This window comes from Littorina saxatilis, linkage group LG1 (assembly GCF_037325665.1).
Source record: "Littorina saxatilis isolate snail1 linkage group LG1, US_GU_Lsax_2.0, whole genome shotgun sequence".
NCBI classification, from domain to species: Eukaryota; Metazoa; Mollusca; class Gastropoda; order Littorinimorpha; family Littorinidae; genus Littorina; species Littorina saxatilis.
In genome coordinates, this window is record NC_090245.1 from 75768649 (window position 1) to 75780936 (window position 12288).

Here is a 12288-nt window from a genome sequence, read left to right on the forward strand (position 1 = left end):
TGCATAGATCATGTGTGTGTGTGTGTGTGTGTGTGTGTGTGACAGATGTTCGCATCACCTCTGTGGCGGACGGAGAGAGAGAGAGAGAGAGAGAGAGAGAGAGAGAGAGAGAGAGAGAGAGAGAGAGAGAGAGAGAGAGAGAGAGAGAGAGAGAGAGAGAGAGAGAGATTGGCATCACACCTCTGTGACAGTCTGCTCATGAAAAGCATTAGTGTGGTACTGTCTTGCCAGTTGTAATTCACACCTAACGATGATTACATATACGTCTGTCATCCGACGTAAGTTCACACTTTCATGACGAGCAATAGATAACAAGCATACAATACATGGGCCATTCTGACGTGGTGTAAAACGGGTAGGAGTTTATTTAAGCGTGATTTAGTGGCCCCTTGGATATAATGCTCTGTGTTTGTATATCAACGTCAACATAATTATTGCTTCAAGTACCACGAGGTGAGGCGGTGATTGTGATTGTGATTGTGATTGTGTGTGTGTGTGTGTGTGTGTGTGTTTACGTGTCAATCCACTGTTTTCGGTTTTTGCGGACTAGGTCAGTGAGTCAGTAATTGTGATTGTGTGTGTGTGTGTGTGTGTGTGTGTGTGTGTGTGTGTGTGTGTGTGTGTGTGTGTGTTTACGTGTCAATCCACTGTTATCGGTTTTTGCGGACTAGGTGAGTCAGTAATTGTGATTGTGATTGTGTGTGTGTGTGTATGTGTGTGTGTGTGTGTGTGTGTGTGTGTAGGCGCACACGTGCACAGCACAATTAAAATAAATACACATGCAGGGTGGTCAGCTTACACAAGTTACAGGAATATTCGTGTTTTACCAATCGCCATACAAACAATAATGAAGCAGAACATGTGAAAACATATTTATCTCAACAGTCATGACAACTGCATTATATTCAGGGTAACAACATCAGTACAGTCAAAATTATTATGATTTCACAAAAAGCATAGACATCCAAAAAAGGTCATGAAAGGAAACTGCTAAACATTAACCAGAATCACAACATGTGTAATAGCAAGACCTGACAAAGGTTCCCCCTGTTATGAGAGTCGGGAGCAATAATAGGGCCTAAAAAAAAAATAGGTGTGGTTACGGTAACCCGACCTACCTTATTTTTAGGGGCCGACCCTATAACTTTTTATTACATTTTATCAAAAAAAAAAAAAAAAACACACACAAGAAAACGAGTGCAGAAAACGCAATGAAAGCGAAAGCGCCCGAGTCGCACACTTATTTCCCTGTCAAGTAGGTTTAATTTGTACACATTAGAAAAAAAAGTTTTAAAAAAAAAGTGATTGCCTACCTTCCTACCCTATTTTTTTGGGCTATGTTACCGTAACCACACCTATTTTTTGGGGGGGCCTAGTCATATGCACTGAACAGAGATTTTTGGGCGATGAAGAGGCTTCTAAATGGAGCAACAACAGGCACAGTTTATAAATGATGATATGTGCTTTTGGTATCTTCACATACACAGGTACCCACACACGCACACACACGCACCCCCCCCCCCACACACAACATTTTTAACCAAAAGAAACATCAGTAACAAATACATACATAACAGGTAAGTACAGGTGGAATGTCACAGTTTACAAACATCACTTAGACAAGCAAACAAAAATTCACGGTATATTGTCTGAAACAAAATCCATCACTGAGCATGGTGGCATGCCCAAATCAAATCAAATCAAGTCATCAGAGGTCACACTGGATTCTTTTGATTAAAGCCAAGTCACCCATGTCATAACTTGCCTGTCCCCTAAAAAAAATCCAAAAAAAATCAACAAGACTCACTAATGTCCACATTTAGATCCATCTAGAACAAAATATATCATCAGGCTGACATGTTTCTGAACATATCACAAATACATGCACATATTGTACCTGAAGGTCACTTTTAACAACAAACACATCTTATGCCACTAAATTCCAGAATTCCATGTACTGTGCATGTGCTACCTTACACACATCACTAATTAAGGCAAGAGTTAACGACACTGCTCAGAAACAACATAGTTGAAACAAAACAAACCACAACATTTTACACATAATAATATATATATGATTTTCAGACCAGAACATACTCATGGCTACAGTGGAACCCCCTTTTAAGGCTCCCAGACATTGCGTTTCTCAAATGTTCTGCTAATAACATCTGTAAACTCACCTCAGTTTTAAGACCCATGAGTTTCTTAGAAGGTGGGTTCCACTGTACATATTGCAAGATGGCGACCTGTCTCTCATAACTCTTCCTTTTGACCTTTCTTTTTGTCTTTCTTCTTTGAAGCTGAAGGTTCCACAATGTTACTTTTAAGATCTTCGTCTTCCATAATTTCTTCCTCCTCATCCTCCTCTGTTGGTTCCAACTCGTGGAAAGAATTTCTTCTGTGTTCCTTCTTTTCTTCCAGCCTTGTGATGGGTCGAGCCAGGTCATCTTCAGAGCACGCTTCTGAAAGTAGATACAATGTTCAGGCTTGAGTATGTAAGATAGTCCTTCAGAAAAAAAAATTAAAAAAATGGACCCCCCCAAAAAACAATATTCAAACACAGGAAATGCACACATGCACCCGAAAACGCACGAAGACAGTGTCTTGTACTCTCATTAAACAAATACATGTTTAAAACTGTGTAATCTCAAGAATGTGCCTTGTAGTTGTAGATTCGTTGTCACACTGAAAGAGTCTCAAACTTACAGTGGAACCCCCTTTGTCCGACCTCCTAAAATCTGATCTTAAAAAGGAAGGAGTCTTAAAATGGAGGTAAATTTACAGAGGTTATGAACAGAAAATCTGAAAAAAATAAGGACTAAAAAGAGGGAGTCTTAAATTGGGGGGGCTTTTATAAGGGGGGTTCCACTGTAATACAGTACTATCCAGTATGTGATGACACTTCTGGAGGCTGCATGTGGCCTACCTGCAATGCGCAAAATCAGCATCACTTGCAGGGTCATACAGTTTTCTCCTTCCAAAAACAAACAGGATGTATTTTCACCTACATCACTGCATGCAATGTACGCCCAGTGAAAGTTGCCTCCCTTCATAAAATGCACCTCTTGGTGTGCTTTATTGCTCACAAGCAAAAGACACAGAGACAATCTAGCAGTGGAAATGTAATCAACTGCAAATCACAACTTAACTCATGTAAGGGCTAACATGATAGAACCAAATATTAAAGACACTTGCCTTCGTGTACAACCACCGATCAATCTTCTTTCTTTCTTTATTTGGTGTTTAACGTCGTTTTCAACCGTTCAAGGTTATATCCCGACGGGGAAAGGGGGGAGATGGGATAGAGCCACTTGTTAATTGTTTCTTGTTCACAAAAGCACTAATAAAAAAATTGCTCCAGGAGCTTGCAACGTAGTACAATGTATTACCTTACTGGGAGAATGCAAGTTTCCAGTACAAAGGACTTAACATTTCTTACATACTGCTTGACTAAAATCTTTACAAAAATTGACTATATTCTATACAAGAAACACTTAACAAGGGTAAAAAGAATCCGTTAGTCGCCTCTTACGACATGCTGGGGAGCATCGGGTAAATTCTTCCCCCTAACCCGCGGGGGGTACCGATCAATCTGTCCAGGCATAATTAAGCTAAGAGCATCCTTCCACTTGCCACAAATCTACAGCCTGGCTGCTTCCTGTGCATGGTGAGAATTTTTTCTACTCAAGTAATTTTGCAAATGCAAATTGACATTGGTGTCAGCTGCAAAATTAATTCCACATACACACAAAAAAACAAACACAGAAAGCGGCTGAAAGGCTGTAGATTATTGGTATGTGTCAAAGTGGAAGGATGCTCTTATCACATGTAAAAGCCTGGACAAGTCTGTGGTGATTAACAAGTTGGACATGGCAAGGTAGGTACGCGAATTACAGCAATCAACATGAAGACACGACTTACTTGCAACTTCACCACATATTTCTGCCTCCACTGACTGAAGGTTTTCCAACTTGAACAGGCCCAACATTTCATCCTCAAAGTCCTCAATCATTGATTCACACTGCAACACAAGAAAGCGCATTTCATGTTATTTTACTGACTCTAAATCAACTCGTTCTCAGGAATAAGGCAAGCACACATTAGTAAGAGTTGTGAGGACTTACATTGTACAGTGGAACCCCCCTTGTTAAGACCCCCCCAATTTCAGACTTCCGCCCTTTTAAGACCCTGTTTTCTTAGACTTTCTATTCATAACCTCTGTAAATTTACCCCCATTTTAAGACTCCCTCCTTTTTAAGACCTAATTTGTACAGATTTTTGGAGGTCTTAAAATGGGGGTTCCACTGTATGTCTTCACAGCACTGTCAGCTTATGACAGAGGATGTACAATGTACATTTACAGAGCAGTGAATGGGTCAAGAGCATGCATGGATCACTTTACATGACACAGAATCTAAACAACAAAGTGACGGTGGTGAGATGAACAAAGTTAAAAAACAAAAGATATCTGTACTCACCCATACAAGAACAGCACAAGACAGTAAAATTCGTACTGTCTTGTGCTGTTCCTGTATCAGTGAGTACAGATATCTTTTGTTTTTTAACTTTATGACACAGAATATTTTATTGCCCAGATTTCTCTAGGAATGTGTCTCTATGTTGCGGAAAAAAAGGGGGTCGGCCCGCTATTGCGCGGGGCCGCTATTGCGCGAATCTTCAGGGTTAGGGTTAGGGTTAGGGTTAGGGTTAGATTCGCGCAATAGCGGCCCCGCGCAATAGCGGACCCGCGCAATAGCGGCCCAGCCCCCCCCAAAAGCATTTACCCATGCACACCAAGTCAACAAGATAGATCAAAACACATGCTAAAACATAAATCCTGGTGAATTAGTGAACTGGTAGCAATGCCACAGTAATAAATTAGACTGACGCAGGGATTTCAAAATTATCACGTTTCGTAAAGTAATGCGCATATAGCATCAGCTTAGGTTGACATCACCAAGTTAAAGCACTTTAAACAGTCAAACTCAAACCAAGTTGATACCAAGAGTGAACACTTCACTTACATAAGCCTTAAAAGTCTGACGCAGGTTTTCATTGTAGCCAACATTTGTGGTGTCCAGGTCTTCCCCTGTTCGGGATTTGATTCTAGTGATGCCAATCTTTCCTCCTGGGGCCTGTGTGAGGGCGTAATCATCCATAGTGTTACACACATCCTCAAAGACTTCTGTCAGGTGTACGTCAGATCTGGCATACTGCTTCTGCAATGAGAAAAAATTCAGATTCAGATGCAGTCAAAATACCCTTTACCTTTGTGATAGCATTCATCTATACAAGTGGTTTGTTTCATTATGAAGACAAAAGTAGTCTTCATGATTGCACTAAATACATAACAAGAAGAGCAAACGCTCGATCGAGTCACTTTCGCAGTTCTGAATATTATATGAGGCATCAGATGGACAGGAAGAAATTGCTATTCACAACACAATGAGTCACGTTCACATAAAATTTGAGCCCGGTCACTTTTATAGTTTCCGAGAAAAGCCCAACGTTAAGTTGTGTGTTGCCGAACAGAAAAGGCTAGTTATCTCCCTTGTTTTTCTGATAACGTTCGTAAAAAGCTACAGATGTAAATACTTTGATGTAAAGAATAATCCTACAAAGTTTCAATCACATCCGATGAACTTTGTCAAAGATATAAAATGTCTAATTTTTCCTTTGACGCTGACCTGTGACCTTGAAAAAGGTCAAAGGTCAACGAAACCATCGTTAAAGTGTAGAGGTCATTGGAGGTCACGACTAAACAAAATATGAGCCCGATCGCTTTGATAGTTTCCGAGAAAAGATATAAAATGTCTAATTTTTCCTTTGACGCTGACCTGTGACCTTGAAAAAGGTCAAAGGTCAACGAAACCATCGTTAAAGTGTAGAGGTCATTGGAGGTCACGACTAAACAAAATATAAGCCCGATCGCTTTGATAGTTTCCGAGAAAAGTCCAACGTTAAGGTGGTGTCTACGGACGGCCGGCCGGACGGCCGGACGGCCGGACAGACTAACACTGACCGATTACATAGAGTCACTTTTTCTCAAGTGACTCAACAAACCATGAAGTGCATTCAAATTTCACTAGTTTTTTCTCCATATGCACATAGGTACATGAACACAAAAGAGACTGTCTGATTAGAAAACAAGTCGCGTAAGGCGAAAATACAACATTTAGTCAAGCTCAGTCAAACTCACAGAAAGAAACTGAACGCATTGCATTTTTTCCCGCAAGACCGTACACTCGTACCATCGTCTGTCCACCGCTCGTGGCAAAGGCAGTCAAATTAACAATCCAGAAAAGCGCGGTAGCGGTTGCGCTGAGGAGGATAGCACCCTTTTCTATATCTCTATTCTTTTTAACCCTCTGAACGTGTTTTTAATCCAAACATATCATATTTATATGTTTTTGGAATCAGGAACGGACAAGGAATAAGATGAAATTGTTTTTAAATCGATTTCGGAAATTTAATATTAATCATAATTTTTATATTTTTAATTTTCAGAGCTTGTTTTTAATCCGAATATAACATATTTATATGTTTTTGGAATCAGAAAATGATGAAGAAAACAATAAATGTAATTTTGGATCGTTTTATAAAAAAAATAATTTTAATTACAATTTTCAGATTTTTAATGACCAAAGTCATTAATTAATTTTTAAGCTTCCAAGCTGAAATGCAATACCAAAGTCCAGCCTTCGTCAAAGATTGCTTGACAAAATTTCAATCAATTTTATTGAAAAATGAGGGTGTGACAGTGCCGCCTCAACTTTTACAAAATGCAGGATATGACGTCATCAAAGACATTTATCGAAAAACTGAAAAAAACGTCTGGGAATATCATACCCAGGAACTCTCATGAAAAGTTTCATAAAGATCGGTCCAGTAGTTTACTCTGAAACGCTCTACACACCCTCACACACACACACACACACACACACACACACACACACCACGACCCTCGTCTCGATTCCCCCCTCTATGTTAAAACATTTAGTCAAAACTTGACTAAATGTCAAAACAAGAAAGCACGAGAAAGATGCTTATGTATCACTGCATGATCATAACCAGTATTATTCTCAGGCCTCAGTCTTAAACATGAACACACAGGCACGCATATAATATATACACACATGAACAGACTGACAGACAGAAAGACAGGCAGATACCCAGACTACCACAACTATCTGTGCTAGCTGTATACTTTCCACGTTAGCATTGACTGCCAAGCAGGCTCCCTCACATATAGTGTAAGTCTTCTTACAAGACTTCCCACAATCTGACAAAATCGGCTCTAGAAAAGGATTGAATCTTAAAAGCGCTGGAGATTTACAAAGATGATAATCTAAAACAAGTCGCGTAAGGCGAAAATACAATATTTAGTCAAGTAGCTGTCGAACTCACAGAATGAAACTGAACGCAATGCCATTTTTCAGCAAGACCGTATACTCGTAGCATCGTCAGTCCACCGCTCATGGCAAAGGCAGTGAAATTGACAAGAAGAGCGGGGTAGTAGTTGCGCTAAGAAGGACAGCACGCTTTTCTGTACCTCTCTTTGTTTTAACTTTCTGAGCGTGTTTTTAATCCAAACATATCATATCTATATGTTTTTGGAATCAGGAACCGACAAGGAATAAGATGAAAGTGTTTTTAAATTGATTTGGAAAATTTAATTTTGATAATAATTTTTATATATTTAATTTTCAGAGCTTGTTTTTAATCCGAATATAACATATTTATATGTTTTTGGAATCAGCAAATGATGGAGAATAAGATAAACGTAAATTTGGATCGTTTTATAAATTTTTATTTTTTTTTAACAATTTTTAGATTTTTAATGACCAAAGTCATTAATTAATTTTTAAGCCACCAAGCTGAAATGCAATACCGAAGTCCGGGCTTCGTCGAAGATTACTTGACCAAAATTTCAACCAATTTGGTTGAAAAATGAGGGCGTGACAGTGCCGCCTCAACTTTCACGAAAAGCCGGATATGACGTCATCAAAGACATTTATCAAAAAAATGAAAAACATGTTCGGGGATATCATACCCAGGAACTCTCATGTCAAATTTCATAAAGATCGGTCCAGTAGTTTGGTCTGAATCGCTCTACACGCACGCACGCACGCACACACATACACCACGACCCTCGTTTCGATTCCCCCTCGATGTTAAAATATTTAGTCAAAACTTGACTAAATATAAAAAATCAAGGTCTTACAAAAGGGGAAGTCTTAAATCGGGAGGTCTTAAAAAGGGGTCCCACATCATACACCTCCACCATAAACTCAACAGCAACAAACTGAAGAAAAGTCAGTTATCAAACAAAATGAGGCATACTTCAACGAGTTTTTGATTTCCCTCAGGATCCACCCGAAAGCTTCCGACCTTCACCTTCTTGCTGGGATCCACATCACCAATGCGTGCATGTACTTCATCCACCACTGCTCGACATACTGGAAAATCCAAAATATTTACAAAAGTCAAAAACAAAGAATACTATTACGTACATTACTGTACATTTATTAATTACTGAGGAAGTTTTATTTTCATTCCCCTAAGTCTATATAATGTAAAACAAAACAAAAGGGACAGAAAAAAAGACAGAAAAAAAGAGGAAGAAAAATAGGCAATGTTGAACTTTAGCGTTGTAAATTCACAGCTCACAATCAAGTGTAATTTTTGACTTATTTTTTGATACAAGTCACTTCTATCAAAGCAAAGAATAATTCTTGTGAAATCAATTGACAGATTGAGCCCCGAAATTAAGCAAATAAATTAATTAATTTGGTCATTTGATCGAGGAAAATAGCTGTCATGGTTTTGTTTCTCTTTGCATACGTAGGATCAACATTATAGTTGTCTCCCTTCCTGGTTGTGCTGACATTTTCCTTGTGAACTCCATGTAAATGAAATGCATCTGTACAGTTAATTCATACCGTAACTTGAATGCCAGGTAACTAAAATGACTTTTACAAGAGCATGTTTTATGCACTTGCTGGTTTCTATATATACCGAGCAACAAAAGAAACGCGAATTTTTTCCAGAAAAACGTTTAATCACAATTTAAAAATGTCATTTCTCATAAACCTAACATTGAAACGAATCAAAATCACGGTGGTACGTTCTTCGCACACTGTTCTTGGCTATGGCATAGTCTTTCGCTGCCATGGGCAAAGGAAGCCTCTGCAGATGGTCAGTACGGTGTGTGACCCCCTTGGAAGTTGATGACGGCCTGGCAGCGGCGCCTCATGGAGCGGATGAGTCTGTTGATGGCGTCTCTCGGGATGTTGCACCAGGCATGGATAAGGGCCTGACGCAGTTCTGCGGCAGTTCTTGGTCCTGGGTGTAACTGGTTGAGCTTTCTTTGAAGTTGGTCCCAGAAATGTTCAATGGGATTCAAATCTGGGCTGAGGGCGGGCCAGGCCATGATGTCGATGTCATTGTGCTGCAGGAAGGCCTGGGTGACCCTGGCTGTGTGCGGGCGAGCGTTATCTTGCTGCAGAACACAGTTTCTGCGCGCCTGGAAAAAGGGCACAACATGAGGCTGTAGGATCTGGTCAATATAACGCTGTGCTGTGATGCCGACCAGGACCAAGATTGTTGAAAAACACAGGTCCCAGAGATTGGTTGAGGCCGATTCCACCCCAGATCATGACGTTTGGTCCACCCTGGGCATTGTGTTCCATGACGCAGTCACCAGCATAGCGTTCACCTCTTCTTGGCCACATTCTGACACGCCCATCAACATGACTAATGCAGTAACGGCTCTCATCGGTGAACAGAATGTTTTGCCATTGTCTCCAGTTCCAGTTGATAATAATAATAATAAGAAGAAGAACATTTATATAGCGCTAAATCAAAAACTTTCGTTAAAAAGGCTTGCTCTAAGCGCTTGACATCTAAACTAAAACGTCATTCACACTCTTTACAATGATGTACAAGAACTTCATGTCACACTCATTCAGTATAGCACCATTCACACAGTTGTTATTCTGTACAAGACAATAAGTTAGTCTAACATTTAGAATGTTCATAAGATGAAAACAAGAGAAAACCAGACTGATTAAAACAACTGCTTAGTGCTAACAAAGCATGAATCTTAATGATAACGTAATACATGTTTAACTGTTAAGACCATAAAAAAACCTTATGCTAAAATAACTTCGAACTTTTAAGAACTTCTTATAAGATACACAGCACATCTAGATAAACACCAGAATGATAAAACAAAAGGCAACTCGTTAAAACTATTAAATGCATCAATGTCTAAAACACGAAAGACTCAAATATAAGATACACAATTCTCTAAAATTGTTTATTAAAACTGAAACTGACCTGCTCAAAGTAAACCATACCCACCCCCTCCCTACCCACCCCCAACCCTCCTCCTACACTAAATACTAATTATTTCTACTCTTAACTTCCCAACTACACGTTATCCATAACCTATGCACAGGAACATGTGTGTCAGCATTATGTGGCACCGACATGACTTGTGCATATCTAGCCTGATGTGATCCTGGGCCCACTGCTTGCGCGCCATGCGATGTCTTTGAGTGAGAACTGGTCCTCTAGCTGGACGGCAGTTTTGGAGGTCTCGCTCAGCAAGTCTTCGGCGTACTGTCTGGCCACTGATGGGTCTCTGGTGGTTACCGACGGTGTTCCTGGCTGTTTAATTGGCTGTATGGAATCGGTTTCTCAAATGATGTCGCAGGATCTGGCGATCTTGTCTCTGTGTGGTAACGCGAGGTCTTCCACTTCGTTGTGTATCAGCAGTTCTTAGAGTGTTGACAAAACGTTGCTGAAGGCGATATACTGTTGCACATTGAAAGCGACTGCTACCGCTTCTGGGTCATCACCAGCCGATAATCGACACACTGCCCTCTCGCGTTGTTCTGGTGTCAATCTTGGCATCTTGACTCTGTCAAAAGTTAGACTGGCAGTAAGCATGCCATGGTGTCTTTTTATTACTAATGCATCAGTGAACACATCTCACACATGAGGTTTCCCCTACTCCGCTTGCACGTGCTGTAAGCGCGCATCATGTGTTTCACGTGGAAACTGCTTGTCCCGTGCGTTGAGACAGCAGCAATGGGAAAAAATTCACACAACAGCTTTGTTACACATGACTGCATAGGGCATCTATATCCCAAAAATTGTCACTCAGATTAACTGTGTTTTTTAAAATCAAAATATCGAAAAATAATTCGCGTTTCTTTTGTTGCTCGGTATATAATATGAATGAGTCTGAAAGTACCTTGCATCAAAAGCAATTTAAATTGATTCAACAATCATCTTTTCTAGTCACTATGACTTATATGTACTTCATCTATATATTAATACACTAGATGAATACCCGCTTCGCCGGGTACGGCTGTGCCGGGAAGAAGTCGAGCCGAATACCCGGCTGCGACGGGGACCCTGCTATGCCAGGTGTATGCCGGCTTTGCCGGCGGACCGCACGGAGGAAGGGAGACAAACGCGGATGAAAACACTGGGGAAGATAAGGAAGAGTTACTGGGAATGGATCCAGAGAAAAACCAAAATTGGTTCAGCGCTGCGAGCACGTGTTGAAATATCTCATCGATGAGGTTGTGTCAGGGGTGTAGCTGAATACGGTCTCCAAATTTGAAAAAGATCCACCGAGAACTTTGGCTTGGCATCGCGGACACACACACAGACAGACAGAAGTCGTATATATATATATATATATATATATATATATATATATATATATATATATATATAAGTCATGTGTGTGTGTGTGTGTGTGTGGATGTATGTGTTGGAGGGTGCACTTGCAACTGCGCAACGGAGTCTCTGGGGCAGCAAGATTGCAAGGCGTGTTACATTCAAAGACACGCAGATAGCAGTGCACTCACTTGAGCAGTACAAATCCTTGTCTCGTTTCGCAATGGAAAGATGCACTTGAAGTAGTAATGCTGATGCGCACACCCATAGAAACCGGATGAGATTCATCGCGATACCCTGGAAACAAGTAAAAGACAAGCTATATTAATGAGTAATGAATGGAGATGCACATTCCATCCATCAATGTATCGTCCAAAGGCAACAGATGGTATGAACATGTAAATATACATGTGTTTCTCTTCCTTCAGCTTACCTGTCGCCTGAAGATGTCTGCTTCGCGGCCACCGCCGAGACGTTTTGTTACCTCTCTGCAAGCAATGCGGAATCACACGTGTTGACAGCAGAAGCATTGTCTAAAAATAGAAGCAGAGGGGATTTAAACAGTCACACAATACTACACAATTAACGGTG

General features: G+C 40.3%; 1 protein-coding gene and 1 long non-coding RNA gene across 2 annotated transcripts in view; one reads left to right on the forward strand and one right to left on the reverse strand.

Moving 5' to 3' along the window:
- The window catches only part of LOC138979477 (uncharacterized), a 98075-nt gene that overhangs the window by 52944 nt on the left and 32843 nt on the right, over nucleotides 1-12288 (forward strand). The window lies entirely within an intron of this gene.
- LOC138979273 (protein canopy homolog 2-like) lies at nucleotides 863-12242 on the reverse strand. Its single transcript, XM_070352031.1, has 6 exons — nucleotides 12131-12242; nucleotides 11889-11994; nucleotides 8344-8459; nucleotides 5025-5219; nucleotides 3922-4021; nucleotides 863-2462 (listed from the first exon to the last, which is right to left on the reverse strand). Exons 2-6 carry the CDS (start codon nucleotides 11983-11985, stop codon nucleotides 2254-2256), a joined length of 717 nt encoding a protein of 238 aa, XP_070208132.1. The 5' UTR covers nucleotides 11986-11994; nucleotides 12131-12242; the 3' UTR covers nucleotides 863-2253.